The sequence below is a fragment of the Leopardus geoffroyi genome, chromosome B3, assembly GCF_018350155.1.
Source record: "Leopardus geoffroyi isolate Oge1 chromosome B3, O.geoffroyi_Oge1_pat1.0, whole genome shotgun sequence".
NCBI classification, from domain to species: Eukaryota; Metazoa; Chordata; class Mammalia; order Carnivora; family Felidae; genus Leopardus; species Leopardus geoffroyi.
Genome location: NC_059337.1, coordinates 131,840,457 through 131,863,100, shown reverse-complemented (window position 1 = coordinate 131,863,100; position 22,644 = coordinate 131,840,457). Strand labels below are relative to the sequence as shown.

The 22,644-nt window shown below is 41.9% G+C and overlaps 1 protein-coding gene across 13 annotated transcripts in view; it reads right to left on the bottom strand.

Moving 5' to 3' along the window:
- GPR65 (G protein-coupled receptor 65) overlaps nt 1-22,644 on the bottom strand; it is a 145,605-nt gene that overhangs the window by 104,117 nt on the left and 18,844 nt on the right. Inside the window, exon 3 of one of the 13 annotated variants that reach the window (XM_045451791.1) lies at nt 18,279-19,949. The exons of the other annotated variants lie outside the window; for them this stretch is intronic. Coding sequence (XP_045307747.1) covers nt 18,459-19,484 — 1,026 coding nt within the window. The 5' untranslated portion in view covers nt 19,485-19,949 and the 3' untranslated portion in view covers nt 18,279-18,458. Of the gene's footprint in view, nt 1-18,278; nt 19,950-22,644 lie in introns of those variants that run through there. 13 annotated transcript variants of the gene reach the window in all.

Here is a 22,644-nt window from a genome sequence, read left to right as displayed (position 1 = left end):
TGACTGCTCAATTCTAACCCAGTGGAAAACTGATGAGCAGTATCCCTTGGTTATCCATTTCGTATAGATGACTCACCTAGAGTCTGGAAGGGACAGGACTAGAAAACTAGGGACAAGAAAGTCTGGAAGAGGTATGTAGATTGGCCCATAGGAGTGTGCACAAAGCATGCAGATATAATTGCCCACAGAAAACACCTACTTCAAACGGGTGTCTCAACAGCCAGAGGGAAAGGCTGACTCGTGCTGAGTAAGTCAGCCAATCTCTCTCATTGATTTGCCTCTGTGCTGGACAATGGGCCCAAGAACAGAGTGGTCACGTGGCAGACACAGAGGCTTGTACAGGCTCCCTCTGACCTAGCTAACGCTACTCTTACATGCCTAACTTGCCAGGAGCAGAGACCAAGGAGATCAGCCAGCCTTTTGGAGCAGGTGGACTGTAACAGACATCTTCCATTCTGGGGTGACAGAAATGTGTCCTTTACTGGAATTGATATTTAATGTGAATATGAGTTTGCTTTATGAAGAGTTTACACATAGTTGTATTGTAACAACTATGGGCAAACAAAGGCAAGGTAAATAAGGACTCGGGCTCCTCAGAGATGAAGGTCAATGTCACTTTACTAGTTCACCAACCCACACCAGTGTCCTCTTGGACGCTCAGACAAGAATAATTTCCTAAAGCACAAATTTGATCATGTCATTCTAGCTTAAAACTTTTTAATGGCTGCTTATTGACCTTACCATAAAAGTCCAAATTATTTATCTTAACTAAGACACTCTCTAAGATTTAACTTCTGCTTCTTTCCACCCCTTATCTTTTGCCACTTCCTTCCTCACGGTCAGGCTACGACAACACTGAACTACTTTCATTTCCTTAAAATGGAGCCAGGCCTTTCTATTTGCTGCCCCTTAGCCTGAAATACCCTCTACCAGTTGATTAATGCCTACTCGGCTGTTAGATCTCAGAGGAGGCAGCAAATGTTCTTGGACGTTTTCCTGGATGCTGTAAAATTGAGCTAGTATTGGTCATGCCCACTGACCCTTCTTAGCCCTTGCTGTAATACTCACTGTGTGGTATTGTGTATCCCTGGATCCCCTATTAGACTGTAAGCTTCCCATACTCCAAGCACCTAGCAAAAATTAGGCACTTGACAAAAATGTTGAAAGAATGAACGAATCAAGTGTTTTTCCTTTCTTTCTATTAAGTTGTTTACTATCCCTTATGATATCATTTAAAAAGATGGGTGTACTTTTCTTCCCCTCACATGCTTCTCCAAAGTACTTAAGAAGTAAATGAAATGGAATCGAACAGCATGAAATTGACTGAGAACTTTACCAGGGGTAAATTTTATATCGCTGGGCTTAACCTCTTATAGCTATCACGTAGGATGAATAGACTAAATTGCATATATGCATATATGCAGTAAGTCAGAATGACAAACACCACATGATTTCACTTATATGTGGAATTTAAAAAACACAACAAACCAACATTAAAAAAAAAAAGCAGAACGGACACATAAATAGAACAAACCGATGGTTGTCAGAGGGAAAAGGGTGGAGGGAATGGGAAAAATGGGTGAAAAGGAGTGGGGGGGGGGGACACAGGCTTCCAGTTATGGAGTGAATAAGTCACAAGGACGAAAGGTACAGTACAGGGAGTATAGTTAATGGTATCGTGGTAGCGTTGTATGGTGGCAGATGGCAGCTACGTTTGTCATAAGCGTAGTATAACATATAGCCTTATTGAATCACTATTTTGTACATCTGAAACCAAGGTAACACTGTGTGTCAACTATACTTCAATAAAAGTAACTTGCAAACCATTTAGCATTCTTAGTTTTTACATTTCAAAAATCTGTTGTGATATTTTTATCACAAGAGTGGTTGCAAAACTGATCACGCTGTCTCTTGACCATTCACCTCACTGATGGCCCTGAGCTTTATGTGGTATCATAATAATTAGAATTTAAACTTCATAGTGACTCTCAGAGAACAGCAATTCAATATGGTCGGTCCCTGCTCTGCTGTTAACATGGGGTCCTCAGGAGAGAGTGGCAGTCAAGTATCTGCCCCATGTATCTGTAATGTGTACACACGTCCCATGAAATTAGAGGGACAAAACTCCCCTGCATCTTGATCCAATGGGGATCAATCAGATTTACTGTAAGAGAGAGAAAGACAAAAAAAACAAAAACAAAAACAAACAAACAAACAAAAAAACAAAAAAAAAAAACCCTGCTAGAACAAAATGGAAACAGAAAGTCTATCTAGTATGGTGGTCAGAGTCACGGTTTTGGGACTCAGATATTTGAGTTGAAATCTTGTTCTGCTTTTAGCTTCTCCAAACTTCAGTCCCTTTGTGTACAACGGAGATAAAAACATCTACTTTGCACATCCTGTGGGGGGAATTAAAATATTGGATGTAGAGTCCTCAGCACATGGTCCGCTCTCATTGTTCTCACGGAGGCTCTCACTGATGAGTTCTCAAGAAACTGGGACAATAAGGGAATCTGATCAAAAGAGGTTCAGAAACCAGAATATTTACAAAGGGATTGGCAGGGCCGGGTGGGGCGGGGTGGTGAAGAGAAGGAGGGGGTGAGAGGCAATGAGGGAAGTGGGGCCATTTTCTCTAAAGTAGTTTTTATCAAACCCCAGCTTCCAATCTGGGGGTCAGAAATCTAGGCAACCTAGGAGCCAGCAGTGCAGAAATGAGTTGTGATAAGCTCAGCTATATTATGGAAAACATTCTCAGCAAACTGCAGGAGAGACATAGCAGGAAGATCCATGGCTAATGTGCCGCTTTTATAGGACTTTTACAACTCACTGGGACACATGGGGACGTTGTGTGCATTTGCCTACTCATAAACATATAATAAGCACAGTGACTCACTTGTCAAGCAGAAAACTTGAACTTTTACTGTAAATCATCTCCTTACAGCCAGCCTGGAGTCAATGGGAGGTTAATTTATCATTAATTCATTTCAACATTCACCCGGTAAAAAATGCCACAGATGGAAAAGAGTTAAATGGGCTTTGGAACTTTTCTTGATGTAAGAATTCATAGCCATAAATAAAGCATACTAATCTATTTCTTAGGCTCACGCACGAAGGTTTAAATGATCAGTATAAAATTAGTGCTTTATTATTCCCCAAACACTTTCATATCCAATTTTTCATTTGTACTGAATAGTAAATACCATTAGATGGGTAGGGGAAATGTTATCTCCATGTTAAAAATGAGGAAACTCAGTCTCCGAGAGGTTATCTGGTTTGCTCAAGGTTTCACAGAGCTAGGAAAAAAAGGAACAAAAACTCTAACCCCAAACTAACAAAAAGTCCCAGTGGACATCATGGATGCTGCTGTCACGTTTGCTCACAACCCCGTGTGCCTTGATTGATTGTTATTATAGATGTTTGGCAGGCAACGTTGCAGTACAGAAATTTAGACGTGGGCCTACGTTCAGACATCTCATGGATATTTCCCTGATTTAGCCCGTGAGGAGAGTGTGACTATAACTGAGAAATGGAATACTTGTCTGTTCCTCATCCAGACATCCTTCTCCACCCAGCTTTGTGCCCCAGAGGCTGACCTCTTGAGCCACAGCAACACAATTCCTCACCTCTGGCTTCCTAGCAGTTCAGTTTGTTGAATAGGGAGCTCCTGCAGAAAACTGGAAGGAGGGGAGAAGAGAAAGGTTTGGGTATCTGTCCCTTCCCCCAGCTGCTATTTGGAGCCTGTATCCTTAATAAAGGTCACAGCTTCAGGCCAGCCACACTCTGCAGACAGCCCTCTGCACCTCCAGGTTTGGGAACCAGTCCCTGCTTTTGCCCCTTCAGCCCCAGCGGTGTCTTTGCCTCTGGCCCTTCCCGACATTACCTTTCAGGATGCACATTGTGGAAAGTACCTGTCCTTGATGCGGAGGAGTCCAATTTCTCCCCTTTCAGAAATTAAATAAACGGGGGCACCTGGGTGGCTCAGTTGGTCAAGTGTCCGACTTCGGCTCAGGTCACCATCTCACAGTTTGTGGGTTCGAGCCCTGCATCAGGCTCTGTGCTGACAGCTCAGAGCCTGGAGCCTGCTTCGGATTCTGTGTCTCCCTCTCTCTCTGCCCCTCCCCGGCTCATGTTCTCTCTCTCTCAAAAATAAAAAAATAAACATTAAAAAAATTAAAACAAACCCAAATTGGATAAACCTATATCCCTTTCAATCGAGAATAATGCAAGGTGTGTGTCTGATGTCACAGGTGTATCTGGACCACACAGTCTAGAAGGATGCAGTCTCAGAAACAGACTCTCCTCCGTCCCTCTCTAGATAACCGCATTCTGACTTTCCTTTGAGAAGCCACCCTCTCTTCTTCTTTCAGTCTCCACAATTAAGATGTGACCGCCCTACACTCCAGGAGCAGGCATGGTCTATGAGAATTGAGAACTGTATACCTCTAACCGTAACGACTGCTTTAAAGTGAGGAACAAAGTCAGGGGAACCAGAATCATGATTTTTGCCAAAAGTATCAGGAAAGAGACTCTCTTCCCACTGGATTTTCTAAGCTGTGGAGCCTAAGTCTGGAGGTTCCAGGAACCATCTTTGACATGATATAAAATCTTCTAAAATACAAAAGGCAGAACAAGAAGATGGCAAAAAATGTGCTCCTGGCAACATGAGCTGAGCATCTGAATTGAGCCATACCTGAAATTGCCTCTGGACTTTTCTTCTCTAGACCAATAATCTTTTTTTTTCCCTTCAGACGGTCTGATTTGTCACGGGCCTCCAAAAGAATCTGCAGTAAAGGAAAAACTCTTGACCTGGGAGATGTGAACCTTATTCCAATCTCTGTCGTGGAGAAGTTGTGGGATCTTTGGTAATTTATTTTACCTCGCTGGGCTCAGATTCCTTATCTATAATAGAAGAAACATGTAGTAGATGTTCTTCAAATGCCTTTCTAGAACTAAATATGGAGGAGGAGAAACAGTGGCCAATCTTCTAACTCAGGTAGAACTAGGAAGGAAGTTAAGTCTTGCAATGAGCTCATTCTCTGTTCCCAGCACTTTCAGGATAGTAGAGGGGCCGACCTGTTCTCGGTCCAATCAAGGCTACTGCAGAGAAAGACTATACCCAGCCCTTGTTAGCCACATTGATATTCGTAAGAGATCTCATGTCGTCCTACCCCCTTCAATTCAATCAACCAAGCACAGCACGTAATTTTCATATCTCTCTTCAAATCTAATCACATCAAATGACCAAATACATATTCGGTGCCTACTATAAGCAAGATGTGGTTATAGGTGTTGTGATTATTAGCATTCTGTCTTTATGTGTATCTTCCTTGGAAGAGACTGAATTCATTTTCATCAAATGAATGCCAAAGAAACAGATCAGCTTTGGAGAAAAGAGGAAGGACACTTTTGAAGAGTGTTTAATCCTCCTTATTATCCACCCACCCATCCTTCCAGCACCCAATGACCAGGATATTGTTTCTAGGCTCTTGACAGTAGCTCGGTTTTCTGCTGTTGTTTCCCAGTGGATGAAACTTTAGCTTAAGTAAGCTAGCCTTATGTAAAAAATGAGTGTACCAGCATAATCCTACACAATTTGCCAAACATTTGTTGAGTTGTGAGGTCACATTTTTACAGACTACATCTGCATGTGGGAAAGAAACTTATTCTTCTGCCCTGGAAACTCCATTCCCACTGATGGTGGGGAAAAACACTTAAAATTTGTACAAGGTATTACAGTCTCTGCTGGCTTATGCAATCTCTTAAAGACTTGTTTAGTATCTTTTGGATAAACAGTCAAATCCAACAAGACTCCTGTTGCCTTTAAGATTCCTTTTAGATATCCCACAGAATGGCACCTCCCATAAGATGGCTCTTGGGAGGAAAGGAAAGCTTACCTGTCCTCTCTGCAGAGGGGGAAGGGGGTGATGTCTACCTGCTGGTCCTGGTGCTGGTTGCTCTCTGGTCCTCTCTGGTCTTTGAGAAGACGTCCTGCCTGTCCATCTGGCATCTTCCTGATCGTCAACATGACTTATGATCTGACCTAGTGGGGGTCTAGTGTTCCCCCTTTCCTGTGTCCTCACTCTATCTGCAGATCTTCTCGATCTTAGCAGTCTGCTCCATCCTGTCCTGGGTCTAGGTTATCCACCTGCAGCTTCTGCCACAGAGATCACATTTCCCCCATGGTGATCCATGGTAGACCCATTGGCCCTCCTCACTCTTCCATACCCTCCCACCTCTAGGAGCATGTGAGAATGCTTAAATACCCTCCTTGCCCCTGCCCCATGAGTCTACCAATCCCCAGGTATCTTTTTTTGCATAATCATGGTGTGCCCCATGTCTATTTTCCTGTTTCTTGCTGTTTTCCCATTTTGGTGCGGGAGTTCCCTGAAGGTGGTCCCCTCCCTGGTCCCCAAACAGACTATGGAGCAGAAACCCTCTCTGTTTCTGACTTTTTTCATTGACCTCTCTAGGTGTGATGTCAGGGACATGTCCTCTCTCTTGCTCTAGCTTTCTCTACCCTATGGCTTTCTTCTAGAATCAGACGGTATATCTGCTTCATCTTTCTGCCCAGTGAGACAGCACAAAGTAGTATTTTCTTTCATGAACTATGACTTTTGGGTAACTCCTTCCTTTTTCCTGGACAATAAACTGGGTTTTAATAATGGAAGGGCATTGAGAGAACATCATTTATATGGGAATGGTAAGTGTAATCACTTTAATATCTTCTAAATATGATTCCTCCTACATCTAGAATGTATAGAGCTCTATGCTCTTTTCCAGGAAGGGACCTAATAAGCATTGGTTTGAAGGACATACAGAGGTGAATAAAACACGGTTTCTGCTCTCAAGTAGCTTTTGACCTAGTGGAGGGGATACAGGTGAACACCACTAGCTAAGGCATGGCAAAGAACCCACATGTGTCCTCACCACAGTGCCATGAGACCAGAGAGGGGAAAGACTGTCCAGCTTCCTTAATCTGACAGCTTTCAGTCTAATTGCTTCTTGTCAATTCTGCTAGTTGGAGACCATAGCCAGAAACCGTTTCGGTCATGGTTTTTGAGTCTTGATGATTTCTGTCTCTTAGCAGCCACAGGTTAGGACTGAACTCGAGACTGGAAGGGACCCACAGATATACCCCTTGTCTATGGACCATATGCCAGTTGTATCCTCACTGTGGGAGAGGTTGTACCTTTTTTCTGGGTAGGGGTAATTGATAAAGAAGGGCCTGGGATACGACTGCATTATATTAGAGCAGGAGTTCTCAGAAGTATGGCCCGCCTACATCAGTTCCTGGGGAACTTGTCAGAAATGCCCCACCCCACCCCTACCGGATCAGAAGCTCTGGGAATGGGGTGTAAAGGAAAACCCTACCCAGTTTTTCCCTACAGTATGTGTTTTGCGTGTCTTTTTTTACTACTCACACAAAACACTCCACTTCTGACACTTCTGGTCACCACACGTGTGGGAATTTTTCTCCACAGCAAACAATTCTGCGGCACGAGCTTGGTGTCCCGCAACGTAACGCAATTCTGATGCTGTCTACCTGGAGACAGGGTCGGATCCCACTGGTTGAGGACTCAGTTCTCCACGACTGCTTCCACCCACTTCAGATGCCAACTGCAAGTAGTAGGTTTCAGGTTACCCACAACTTCTGTCTGATCTGACGACAAAGCAGGCTCCCATAATCCCTCCTCGGGTTCCATTCATCTGCTAGAGCTGCTCACAGAACTCTGGGACACACTTACATGGACCAGTTTATTAAAGGATGTGATCAAAGATACAGATGGACAGCCAGGTGAAGAGATTCATTGGGTAAGGTCTGGGAAGGTCCCAGGTGTAGGAGCTTCCGTCCCTGCGGAGTTGGGTGCATTATCCTTGCAGGGTGAATGTGTTTGCCCACCTGGAAGCTCCCTCAACTCAACTTTGGGGATTTTTAAGGGGTTTTCCTCAGGCAGAGCATGATCAATCATGAACTCCATTTTTAACCCTTTTCTTTTCTCAAGAGAATGGGGGTGAGGCTTAAAATTCTAACTTAAAAAAATATTTATTTGGTTTTGAGCGAGCAAGGGAGAGAGCGAGAGAGAGAGATGGAGACTGAGCAGAGGAGGGGCAGAGACAGAGAGGGAGAGAGAGAATCCCAAGCAGACTCTGCATCATCAGCACAGAGCTCAGTGTGGGGCTCAAACCCACGAACCTTGAGATTGTGATCTGAGCCGAAACCAAGAGTCAGATGCTAACCGACTGAGCCACCCAGGCGCCCCTGAAGATTCTAAACTTCCAATCATGTCTTGTTCTCTCCAGTGACCAGTCTCATCTATGCCCCATCCACGAGCCCACCCAATCACCTCATTAAAGCAAGACAGTCTTACGACTTAAGAATTATAAGACTTTCAGGAGCTGTATGTCAGGGATGGAGTCAAAGACCAAATATTAGAAACTGAGATGCTCCTAGGACTTTTATCACTTAGGAAATCCCAAGGGTTTCAGGAGCTCTGTGCCAGAAAGCCCGTCAAAGACCAGCTATGGATGTCTTATTATAAATCACAATGTTGTAGCAACACAGCATTCCATTTTAACAAGTCTTCCACATGATTTTATTGCATGCAAAAGTCTGAGAACTGTGACTCTAGTCTCTAAAACTGTGCAACTCAACACCTGGACCCAGGGCCTGGCAGCATCAGCATCACCTGGGAATTTGCTAGAAATGCAGTGTCTCAGTGTCTGCCTCAGAATTATTGAACAAAGATCTTTTGAACCAAGATTCCCAGATGATTCTTCTAAGCATTAAAGTTTAAGAATCATTGCTCTAGTGATGGGACGTACAATCAACCTGGCTTATAGGTAGGTCGTAGGTAGACGGGATTTTTTAGAAGAAAAGTATGCTTTTTTCTCTCTCTGTTTCAGCAGGCCACCTCCAGTCAAAGCTTTGACATCTGAGAGGCAATGGTCACCCTAAAACCCAATTGTGCACACACAAAAAGCAGCTTTATTTTGCCTCACTGGTCTCTTCTTCCTTCTGAGACACCAACCTGCTGAGTAGCAGGGTACAAAAAGTTACTCTGCTTGTGAATTAAAAATATCTCGACCCCTTTCTGCATAAACTGTCTAACTGGTTTAACTCAGCTACTTTGGGGTAAACACTCAGTTTTACAGGTAAGTTCCACGTACCCTAGCTCCTCCCATGATGGCTCTGGAGTGGAAGAGGCTTACATGACCTTGTGATGGCAGGGGTGAGGCCAGGTTAAGCTGCTCATATGGCATTCTATGCCACTCAGAAAATAATGCATCTTCCTTAAGACACTTTTCTTCCAATCATGCTGATTCTGTTAGAATACTTCGCTGCCAATGCTCCAAAGCTGCCATAATAAATGTATAAATCCACAATGTCTGTGAAATGAACGGTGCCCCTCAGACATGGATTTCTTGTGCAGTGCTCAACCAGCACAACTGTACGCTAATCTCTATTTGGGTACTACACTGATATGCTTCATAATGAATATGGGATTTCTCCCAGAGGCTTGCAGATGTCTGTAGGGAAAGCAGATTGCTAGCATTGACTCTTCCCTCTCACCAACTCTGGAAGTTCCCACTGCTCCTCAGGTTGTGAGGATGAACATTTGTCTCTGACATATTTATTCTAATTTTTCCTTGTCTCATCCCCAGGGCCAGTGGGGTCAGGATGCCAGGCTTTTCTATTGTCTTGCATAATAAGAGCTTCGTTTATAACTTGCTCTCACTTCCCTTATAGGAGACTCCGAGTGTAAGTCATCTAGTTTGGTTCTTGATATGAAAAGGAAGCCTGAGGAGTTTCAAAATTCGTTTCTTTCTCCATAATGTCTAGCTTTTGACACTCTGCTCACTAGTGACTCACAGATAATACTGACTTCCTTTTTCTAGCTAAGATTCACCCTTTTTCTGAAGTGTGAAAACACATCGCTTTAGTGAATGGGCCCCTCAAGGCAGCAGCATTTATTAGATTTGAAAATATATCAGGAAAGGTCTTACAAAAATTGAATTATTTTACCTTTCTCTTGCAGAACTTTATTGAAGCCTGTAAAAAGAAGCTCAAAGACTCCAATGTCTTGATTTTTTTTTTTTTTTTTTTTGGCAATTCCCTGATGTGAGAGCCTTGGTAGACATTTTCTGAGTCCCAGGTTGCAAAAGGAAACAGTTTAAATGGTTATTTTGCTACCATTTAATAACAATGGCCAGTAACTTCACCAGCTAGACATGTCCTCATTGCCCTCTCCATCATACATCTTCAGCCCCGCTTATTCAACAATTTTACAGCACCCTCACTTCCACGTTCCACATTCCAGTAAGACCCTTTGGGGTTCTAAGAAGGAAAAAACCCTGACTCAGATTGATTTAAAGAACAAGGAGGTTTATTTGGTTCATGTAACTGTAGTGTGCAGAGGCTCATCACATCATAGGACCCAGGTCCAGTGCTCTGCCATTCCCTGAGTTCTTCTTTTCTTCCACGTGATGGATATTTCATAACCACAAAATGGCCATGAGATTCCAGTACCTTAACTGCCTAGCACATCATCCAGAGCAAAAGCCAGAGCCCTTATCCTAGCATTACGAGCAGGTTAGGTCACATGCCCACCACTGGACCCACCGAATCGTTGGTCCAGGGCATTGGGCTGCTTTGATTGGCTTAACTCAGGTGCATGGCCCACTCCTGAAGCCAAGAACTAATGGATTTTGAAGGGAATGTCAGACGGCTTCTACTCAGTCTTGTCAATGAGTCCTGGGCCCCAGGATAGTCAGGGAGGCAGCAAAGAGCCAGTGAGGTTACACTGGTAACATGACAGCTTAGGTAACATCCGTGGTGATTTGTTAGAGACTGGAAATCAAAGACCACTCCTCTATTTTCTTAGCATGGTGTGAACCTCCCTGATTCTGGTATGAACCTGAAAGAGGAGGACAGCCCAGTAATGACTGAGATGGAATTTCCTATAGCTTAGTGGTATCTGGGCTGGGAGTTGCAATTAAATTCATTTAAAGAAAAGGTAGCAATTCATATATAAATTATATATAAATATACATATATATTTAGCACTGAATCAATGAACAGACTCATGTCATTGAATAGTCTGCAATACGATCAAGTCAATTTTCTAACATCTTACCAAAGATTTGGGGAATGAACATCATAAAATTTCTTATAAGTAAGGAGTGATAGATGGAAATCAACATGACACGACCTGTTTTTATGGATTTAAGATGAATAATACGTCATTGATAATATCTGTATCTGTTTTACTTTAACAAATGTAAAAAAATGTTAATTAAGGCTTTCTAAAAAGGACGCTCTCTCTCTTCAAACTTACTTTCCCATATAATCTTGAAAATTTTCAACCAAAATCCAAATCGTTGCAAGAGTTTCAGATACTGAACTCTAGGGCTAGGACAAAGTATAAAATTGTACCATTCTTAGTTCACTCCATTAACTAACTTATCATTTATTCACTCAACAAACAATTCTGATTACCAGTGTGAACACCCTTAATAGTAGTCCTGTTAGGGGTCAGAACAAGATTGGTAGAGCAAGAAGGAGAGTCTCCGCTTATCTCAGACCCTGCTTTGCCTTGGCAATCCTTTAATCCAAGGAAGACTGGGCAAGTGTTACAATGAAGTAAGTAGGTCTTCCTTTCCCACAGTCCCTTTGAACACAGATTATCACACTTTCCCTTCTTGGATGAACTGCCAGTGATGCACCAAAGGCACTGCCCTGAAGACTTAAAATGGCTTTCCTTAGCATCAGCAAGTGTCATCTCCATGAATGGGTGAATGGCATGAGAGCATACTTTTTAGGTATATATATTGAAAAACACTGATAGAGCCTAATAGATCTGGCCCTCACGTGCATCCTTGCAAAGATTCATGGTACACCTCTCTGTGGCATTTCTACAGAGGCACTTTTTAGTCCATTATTTCAATCCTTTGATGTGCTATAATTAACTGTGAAATGAAATCAGGGTTTCCAAGTTCATCCATTTGTTAGTAAGTGTCAATAGTCTTGGAGCCAACACCATAAATTATACAATAATTTTGAACAGGATTCTTTTGGAAGGATGTTTACAAGTTCAATTACATACCCGAGGGGGATCAATGAAATGCCAGGAACTCACGTTAATATTTTTCATAGCACCGGCAAGTCACATCATTGTAGAGCAAGATTTCTTGGTTGTATTTGATTTGAAATTAATGGAGCACACATTTCCTCAATAACAAAATTTATATTTTTATTCTCAGAGCTTGCGGCGAACAATACGGAGTCTTCCCTAGCTTGTTTTTTTATTGGCTTGCTTTCGGAACACATAATTGCAACATTATTTGAGAAATCATAACCTATTTTCTAAATGTGTAAAGATTCACTGGTGTTTCATAAAGGGCTTAAGAAAATTATAGGCAGAAGAAAAACAGATTAGAAGCCATTATGTGTTTAATGATATGTAAACGCCATTAAGTTATGACTGCCTTACTTATCTTTGGGGAGGTACAGATGTAAACGATTCAAAACAACAGATATATTTTTAGTGCTGAGATATCACAACAATAAATTTGAAATTAAAAGTCATACAGATATTGAATTACCTCTTGAATTTCCTAGATAATAATTTTATCATAGTAGACAGAACTGCAAACTTCTGATGTCTCAAATGTGTTACATGCCTATGTATGTGAAGGGTGGCCAGGATTTTCTTACACGGGTAAGACAACTAAATAAGTCATCCACGTTATACCCACAACCCTGCAGTAATTACACAGTGTAGCCTGTGTTCTCTTACATGTAGTGTGAGCAATTTTGAGCAGCTGGAAAAAAAATACATGTGGAGTTTAAACCAAGTGAAATTATCTGATGATTACTGAGCTTTCCAGAAAGCACAGAAACAAGTCATGCAAACTGAATTTCAACATTTCCCCCCTTCATTTCCAATTTATAGGGGATACGTCTTGTATCTTGGATAGAAAAACCGTCACATTATGGTACTCTGCTCTTTGGGAGTGGCGGTCAGCCCAGAACAACATACAAGGTTCTAACTAGAACATGATCGACACCTAGTGGCCACAGGCAAGTCCTCGGTGGGATTTGTCTTGGCCAGCAACACATGATGTAGCAACAAAAGGATCTTTGGAGGAGAAGGAATCCGAACTCCCACATAGCTCCCCCTCAACCAAGTTTGACCCAATTTTGCCATTGTCAGCTTGTTCCTGCAAACAAGGGGCGTTCGGCGAATGCAACTAAATAACACGAACTTAATCACCTTGTGCTCCATCTTTGAAGCTGTATGAGAGGCCAAAAAAAAAAAATAAAAGAAACGAATGGTCATTTTTTTTTTTTAAGTTGAATCCAGTCAGGTGTTTATTTTATAAACAAAGAACAAAACAGGATGTTCCTGCTTTCTTTTATCTATTTATTAAAAATGTTTTTAATGTTTATTTTTGAGAGAGAGAGACAGAGTGTGTGTGAGCAGGGGAGGGGCAGAGAGAGGGAGACACAGAATCTGAAGCAGGGTCCAGGCTCTGAGCTGTCAGCACAGAGCCCAATGGGGGGGCTCAAACTCACCAACTGTGAGATCATGACCTGAGCTGAAGCTGGACGTTTATCCGACTGAGCCACCCAGGTGCCCTGTTCCTGCTTTCTTCCCCATCAGTTATTCTTCCCCATCGGTTTCTGCCCAGAAGATGTAAATAAAACAACTCAGCCAGAACTGGGTTTTTCCAGAGTACTATTTTCCAGAATAGTCTTTGGCTGCAACTTCTGGCTGAGGGAAAAAGAAGGGAGTAGAGATAGGCAGAATCTTAACAATGACCCCTTGACTGCTGATCTAGTAAAAAGAAAATGAAAACACCCACGTGGCACATCATTTCAGAAATTAAAGAGGTAATACATGTTCTCCTAGTTGGTATTAGACATCTTACATAATAGTACAAACATGTGCTGAAAGATCCCAGGAATTTTTGTTTGTTTGTTTTTGTGAGATGGGGCAGGTTGTTGGGTCTGTGAATATGTGTTATTTGCATGTGGGTGTGTCTGTCGGAGGAACAGCCTACTGATGCATGGCTGGGTTCTCCAATGGACCTAGACAAAGACGTCTATTATCACAGAGGCTTTCTCGAGTCAGGGTGTTGTTGTAGCTGTTGTGCTTCCATAGCAACCTGTGGACCGGTTTAGCCAGCCAAGAACAGGGGCCCATGCATAAATGACAGATTGATGGCTGTGGTGGCTGGACTGAAAGAAGCCCAGGGCAAGACAGATGCGTTGGAAAAAGAAATGCCCCCATGCCATGCATCACAGATTCTATTTTAAAATTGGCATTGTGTAGGGGTGCCTGGGTGATTCAGTCGGTTAAGCACTGACTTTGGCTCAGGTCATGATCTCACGGTCCGTGGATGTGAGCCCCGCGTCGGGCTCTGTGCTGACGTCTCAGAGCCTGGAGCCTGCTTCAGAATCTGTGTCTCCCTCTCTCTCTGCCCCTCCCCCGCTTGCTCCGTGTCTCTCTTTCTCTCAAAAATAAATAAACATTACAACAATTAAAACTGGTGTTGTGTAATTCAAAATGAATAAGTTTGCAAGGTCAACGGAGGTAATTGGTAAATAATTGTTTACCTGATCATAACATTAAAGAATGGAAATATAACGTCTTTGGGAGAATTTATGGCTTAAATTGCCAAGAGGAAATGGAATAAATGATGTTGGGGAAGCAGATTTGCCAAGGTTGCCCCTAAGCAGATGATGCTGTATCATTTGATCCAAATGAGGTGGTTATTTTTGGTATCTTTTAACTTCTTCACCCGCAAAGCTTCTTCAGACTAGGTAGGAATGGAGGTTTTAAAAACCTGTGCTCAGTTTGCTCACTGGCCTGTCTCAGATGTCTAACTTTAGAGTTCATGAAAATAAAAAATAACATTCTGAATAAGGAAACGAAAAGGGAGAAACTTAAACCAATTAAAGACGGACACCTGCCCATCTGTTCATGGTGACGTCCACAGAATTGTGAACTGCCAGGAGCAGGCGCTGTTGAGAATGTGCCACAGAGCCAGGAACAACGGAGACCCTTAAGTTACCTTAACGGATGTGCTTAGCCACCCAGAAGAAGTAAAGAGGGCAAGGGTGTGCTGCGGCCAGCCCTGGTCAGCTCACGTTGCTACATTCCTGCCCCAGTGTCCTAAGAACTCTTCTGTCTCTCGGTGACAGGGTTTTGGAGTGATGGGGGTTCAGAGCTGATGGCCAGGAGAGAATTCTTGAGGTGTTTTTGGTGCAAAAAAGGTGGTTTTATTAGAGCACGAGGACAGGACCCATGGGCAGAAGAGCTGCACTGGGGTTGTGAAGAATGAATGACTGGTTATATACTACGGAGTCTGGGGAGGTAAAGGCAAGAGGAAGTTTCCAAAGGAATTTTCATATGCTAAAGAAGACTCACAGGATACTGGAGGCCTAGTTATTGTCAAGTGAAGGTTGTTTTTCCTTCTAGCAAATCATTACTATTAAAACGGTAGGGGGTTCCTGGAGAAATGTTATACTCCCCTTGCCTCAAGTATTTGCCAATGGGCTGAAGGTTAGAAAGAAATTTAACTTTACCTACCATTTCCTTCTTGCCTTTGTCCCCCATTATCACTATGGAGGGGTGATGGTGGGGCTCCAGGAAACCAAGTCTATAGGTTTCTGGAGATTAGGCTACGGAGAAGATTGCTTTTTCTCGTAATTTACTAAGATACTTGTAAACTGATGGAGACTTATGTCCTGCAGGACTGTGATCTCTGTTAACCATCTGTTTTCCTTCCTTTCCTTTGTTCTTGGGCAGCTGGGAGTTCCCGAGGAATATCAGGCATATCCCACCTGGGGGTGGGGCTTGGAGGTGACTTAGGGGGTGTGGGTTGGGCTGGGGGGTAGGATGAGGGGGGGCGGGGTGGTCGGGAGCGGGGCAGGAGGGGTTGTTTGCAGGGTGTCAGCTTGCCTTATGCTCCCTCATCACTAGGTAGCTGTCCACGTATCTTGACAAAGATGAGAATAACTAGTAATAATGAACATTTAGAGATTTCATCACAGTTTTACAAAGTGTTTTTCATGCCTACTTGTTAAAAGCAAGTGTTACTATTGCCCCCGCAGTCTACAGAGACTGAGCCTTAGGGAGAGCATGAAAATTCTTTAAGGTCAAACAGTTCGTTAAGTGGATGATGGGTGGCATTCCAATCTGGGTCTTCTGCCAACAAAGTCCCAGGAAGATAATAGTGACAAGATCTTTCTCCTTCCAGACATTCTGTTCAATGGAGGACTGTAATTAGGAATTTAAAAAGCTTTTCAAAACTGAAGGGTTAACTTTCCAATGTTGGGACTGTAGGTGACTGGAGATCCTGTCTAGAGTGCTTTGCCCTGAAACCAGGAGAACATCCCCCAACCATGGGCTCTCCGAGACTGGCCTGCTCTGACAGGATGGATAGGCTGCTCGAAGATTTTTGGCAGCTTGGTTCATTTTTAACTTACCCTACAACATTCTAAATCAATGATTCTGTTGCTAATCATTAAGTAGGACATTCTTATTAAGGGTGCCACAGATTTGTATTCGCCGCATCTCTTTATATAGCCAACTGAGGGAAAGTCCTGACCAGCTCTTCGTAACAGATCATCTTAGCTACTATCCATGTAACTGATTATATTGCCAGAGGTATTCATTAATAAAACAACTCTCCTTTTTTCCCTTATTCTGATATAAGTCCAATGACTCTCCCGAATAACTCTTCATGCGTATATATCTTTTGCATCCCTATGGAAAGAAATGGTCGAAGTGTTAAGAACAAACAAACCAACAAATATAAAGGAGGAAAAGCAACTCTAGAGGGAAGTCAAGATCTTGGGGTTCAAGCCTGGCCCTGCTTCCAACCTAACTGTGTGATCTTGGACAAGACACTTAATTGGCATTTGAGTTTCCAGATGCGGGCAACATTGTTTCCCGACCTCTTACTTTTACAAGTATTCACGTTACAGGCTGCCAATAATTTACCAATAGTTAATTAACAGTCGAAACTCTTTTAATTACTCTTCATTTTAGTGGTGGATCTTTAGCTTTTAGGCATATGTAAGTGTATCTCAGCACGACCAGACAGAATCTACTAATTCTCCAGAGACTTTATGATCAGAAAAATGCAAAGAACAGAGAGTACGCAAACAGCCTCAGAGCAAGATGGCTTTCTCTTGTCTACCTGAACCATCGCTGAAAACTTTAATAGAAAATGTAGACAGTAAGTGCACTCACTGATTTATTAGTGTGTGTCTACAACCTCATTACTGAAAAGATATTAGTCGGGTTTTTATTGTTGTTGTTGTGGTTGTTAACAGGTAATGTGAGGGCATCAAATGGTACCAAAACATTTGTAATCAGATCATTTTGCAGGGAGGAGGAGTAGAAGGACAGATCGGAAGCAGAGAGGGAAGAGAAAGAAGAGAAGGAGAGAAGGAGAGAAGGGGAAGTGTCTGATAAAAAAAAAAAAAATCTTAAAAAAAAATACTTTGGTTCATAAAATTGTTTACCTAATGAATGCTTACTTAAAATTAGGCAGAGTGATGTCCACAATGAGAAAATACAAATATAAAAGAATACATTGTATCAAGATTCTCTATTCAAAGTCCAAAAAGAAGTCCCTGAATGTAAGATTTAATGCAATAAGTTTCTTTGTTGTCTATAATAGGTCTTTTCGTCTAGACATTAAACTTCTGATAATTTCAAGTATGTTGTACTTAACTGTAAACTTTTTAAAAACTGTCATTTTAAAGGAGTAAAGAAGGTCTCTGAGCAGCTGAAAGAGCTTTCACAGAGTTCATCGATTTACATCACGGAGGAGGCCTTCAGACTCTTGCTCAGAGCCCATTTGCTTTTTGTTTATAAAAAGTCTTACAGTCGTAATGACTAGGTTTCCAAGTTGATGCAAACTTCCTAAGACTTCATGAGACCATTTCTTCTGTAACCCCAATACTTAACACAAAGCCTACTATAAAAAGAGCTCAATAAATATTTGTTAACTAATGAGAAGGTTAGAAGCAGTATTTAGTAGTTGGGGTTGTTGGAGACAGGTACATACAGTTGGGAAAAAGGATAGTTGATGGTCTGAAATCCATAGAATGACTGAGAAAAATCATGAAAAGCAGACACAAAGCTCACTGATTTAAGGACATAGAGTTCCATACATCTTACTGACCTCTGAAAGGTTATAGCATATATTTAAAAAAAAAATCAATTGCCATCAATAATAACGATCCTGAGTCACTAGGATAATATTAAATTTTGTTTAATACTCATTAAAAAAAACCTTCTAAAAGATTTCCATTGAAGAAGATTAGAATATTCAATTGGAACACCTACTCCCCCCCATGCTAGATTTCCTCTTCGAAATGTAAACTTGATGATATGATACTGTGTACCTTAAAAAAAAAAAAGAAAAAGTCTTCACTTCTATTCCAGGATGTCTAACTCCACGGTGTCTCTGGTAGACATAGAAAGTATGCTTCTTCTTTGCCCTTGTGAGTTATCAAGCTTCCCAGTACAGAATTTTAATATATTCCACATATCAGCTCTTCCTGTTTCAGTTACAAAACAGTACAGAATTGGATCAGCAACACAATTTAAACTTGTTAGTGCCACCGTGATTCTATACATTGTGTAAGTTGGATTCCCGGACTTGTTGTGGTCAAATATATGTTTATCAGGGTTCACATCATGCTCTAAAATGCTGCGAATCAGCAGCATCACATGAAAGGGAGTGAAACACAGGACGAAAGTCAACGTGATGCTAATAAGTAGTTTTATGATTCTCTTCTTTTCGTTGTTTTCCGTGGCTTGATTATGCTGCACAGCTTGGTAGACTTTCTGGTTGCAAATCATTATAATGACCAAAGGTATTGCATAGCCTGTACATGTCCTAAACAAGTTCAAATTGATTTGCCATTTCTCCAGGGGGTATTTGTCATAGCATAAAGTAAAATTAGACTTTTTGGCCTCACAGTATTCTATAGTCGTTTCATCTTTCCACAGAATGATACCGTTGAACATGGTTTCCAACACCCAGATGGACAGGCTGACCACGAAGGCGGATCTTCTTGTCCTTAGAAAAGAAAACCTCAAAGGGTGGACAACTGCTAAATACCGGTCAACGGCGATGCAGGTGAGGAATGCTGTGCTGCTGTAAAAGTTCATGTACATGAAGAAAGCATTCCCTTTGCACAGAGCATGGGAGAACGTCCAGTTGTCATTATTCCAAGTGTAATCAATCCATAGAGGGAGAGTTGATGTGTAGAGCAGATCTGATAGTGATAAACTGAAGAGGTAAATTCCTAATTCATTTTCCTTCTTTGCTTGCAGAAAAGACACACACAGAGACCCAATATTGGCTGGAACACTGGCTATAACCACAAAGATGTAAATAACTGGAAATAAATAGTGATCGAAGTAGTGCTGTTCTTCAAGGCATGTGCTGTTCATTTTTGTTTTGTTTGTTTTGTTTTGCTTTTCGTTTTAAAGCAGCAGTTGCATTTGGTCTGAGAAGGTCAATAGCAAGGCGAAGCCTTGCCTCCTTCTAGTTTGTTTTCTTACTAAAATTTCTCAATTCTTCTTTGCTTTCCAAAGTTCTGATTAATTCGTTAGTGCTTTTAAAGGGTGGATGTAGACTGATTTTCACAAAGATATCAGTGGTTGGAAGTCAGAATCCAGCCTCCTGGCAGTTAGCGCAAATGGTCATGGATCTTAACGAGAAGGAGTCCACGTTCTTGTTATCACAGAATGCTGATGAAGAACCCTCAGCAATCAACTGGGTCATCCCTCGGTGTCCACAGAGTGTGGTCTCCAACTTGTTTTTCTTTGCAAAACTCAGAGGAGATCGGTGCACATGTGAATACAGAAGGCTTTGTTTTCACAGAGACTGACATCTCTTTTTAAATGCCTTTGTTTCTGTAATGAAAGATGAACTAGAATAGTTTAGATGTTTACTGGGTATAACAAGATTTTGAAATAATCCTCTTTTTTTTCACTGCTTGCAGGTAGCAAAAATGTATTAAATTACAATGAAGGCATTTAAAAAGGGGAATTATTTAATTGACTGCAGTGAAGGAAATCAAGCTGAGAAATTTTTTCTATTTCCAATAAGAATTATCCACAGGGTGACAGATTAGGGGGAATGCTATTTCTCACTGGACATGATCACAAAACTAGCGTTAAAAAGTCATTTTAGGAACTAATAAAAAAGATGGAAATTTAATGATTTGCTTGAAATCAGTAAATGCTTTGGAGTTGTATGATAAACTGTGTATAGTTATATGATTTCAAATGTTGAGTTTTGCATGCAATCTAGGTATAAGGCACCTTCAATATCAGCTTATTGGCCAAGAATAAGTTGTCACGAGAAATTTAATAAAGTGAAACATTTTAAAATATAGCAACTTGCTAAAACTTCACAAATAATTAAACCATGCTGCCTCTTATGTTTTTCCCTTTGCTTCCTTTGGTGGGCACTTTATCTTCCTCGTACTTTTGTGAGAGAGAGGGCAGAATGTTCTTAATTCTGGGTAACGTCTTGGCATCATCACTGTCTGCCTTTTTACCTGATTGTTTATCAGCTAGTTTCTTTTTAAAGGCCTGATGTTATAGATTCACAAAGGAACACAGACTCCGTTCTTGTCTTCACAGGGGAGTAGAGAAGTGCCTTTGCTAGTGAGGCCTGTTGCTGCTTTGGATGATTTATGTGACGGGGAGCTTCGGAAGATTTGCCTTCTTGTTGTGTGCTGTGGGGCCTCGATGAGACCCAAAGTCCCCCTTTTCAAGTGTCAGTGAGCCCTGAGCACAACAGAGGCCTTGCCACCACAAGCCACAAGGGTTCTGCTAGCAGAATAAACATATGCAGAGTACATCTTTATACTATACAGCACTCTTAAAAGAAAGTGGAGAACTAAATTTCCCGAAATCTCATTGTTTTCCCACACCTAGAAATATGAACACAATGTGAAAAAAACCACCTTTTAAATCAATAGGTGAAACTTCCAGAGAGAAAAAGAAAATTGTGATGGATAAAAAGAAAGTGGGAGCTGAGATCGGGAAGGTGAGTGAGCACAAAACTCTGAATGTCCAGGAAGCATATTTGGATCAGAAGAACTAACTAGAGCCTCTGAATGCAGGGGAGCTAGAGACACAGCCCCAACCCACGCAGGCAGGAAGTGGCCCCCCACCACCCCACGCAGGTTGGAGTCCAGGAGCCGCTGCCCACAGGCAGAGGGTGAACTAGAAAATAAACAAAATAAAATAACAAACCGGACAGCCATCTGCAGACAGCAGAGAAAGTTGGCAAGTTTGCTGTCTCAGCTTTGTTTCTCTGTGGGGTTATGATGGAGAATCCCTGAGGATTCACGGCCTCCGGCTGGTCCGCACTTGGGAATGGGGCCTGAGTCTACAATATTTTTTTTTTTTAATAAGGTTTTTAAAAAATTTTTATTTGTTTATTTTGAGGGAGAGAGAGAGAGAGAGAGAGCACGAGCAGGGGAGGGGGAGAGAGAGAGAGAGACAGGGAGAGAGAGAGAAAGAATCCCAGCAGGCCCCTCACCACCAACAGTGTAGACCCTGACGGGGGGCTCGAACTCACGAACCGTGAGACGATGACCTGAGCGGAAACCAAGAGATGGATGCCTAACCGACTAAGCCACCCAGGCGCCCCTGAGTCTACACTATTAGTTTGGTCCTGTAAACTGCAGGCCAGCCATGAACTAGTACCAGACCTATGCGCTCACCTTCATCAGTCATCAAGGAAATACAAACTAAAACCTCAAGGAGGTACAACTAGGAACCCACCAAAATAAATAAAATGAAAAAGACCGAAGGCAACAGTACTGTGGTGAGAATTAGAGCTCCTGGGACTCTTCTGTCCCGTTGGTTGGAAAACTGCTTTGGCACTTGTGTATATACCACACTTATATATGGTTTGGCGATTGCTCTCCTAGGTGTATGGTCAACAGAAATACATACGTATGTTTACCAAAAGGCACGTGGTAGAATGAGGATATCCACAGTAGCGTTATTTGTAACATCCCCCAGTGGAATGGCCACTTGGGGTAGAATAGATAAGTAAATTGTGGCATAGTAACATAATTGAAATCTATACATCAGTGAAAATGAACACATCATTGCTGTGTCCAATAACACAGCTGAAGCTCAGAAACACAATGCAGAGTGATAGAAAAAGGCAGGCACAAAAGAATATGTACTAACTGATTAAAAACTAGGTAAAGTTAATCCATGCTTGTCCGAAATCGGCGTAGTGGTCCACTTACTAAAGGCTTCCTATGTGCTGGGCACCACATTAAATGGCATGCATGTTTGTTACAATTTATCTTTTACTACAATTCTGTGCTATTTATTAAAATTGAGCCACACATTAACTAATTAGCCCCCGAATACCTATCTAATCTTTCGTACGACTTGGCTATAATCCTAGGTTGGAACGCTAAATAAAGCCTCTTGACTCTTAACTATTTTGCCTTCTACTTTTTACATAAAGATGCCTTAGGGGGCACCTGGATGGCTCAGTCGGTTAAGTGCCTGACTCTTGATTTTGGCTCCGGTCATGATCTCAGGATTTGTGAGTTCCAGCCCGGCATTG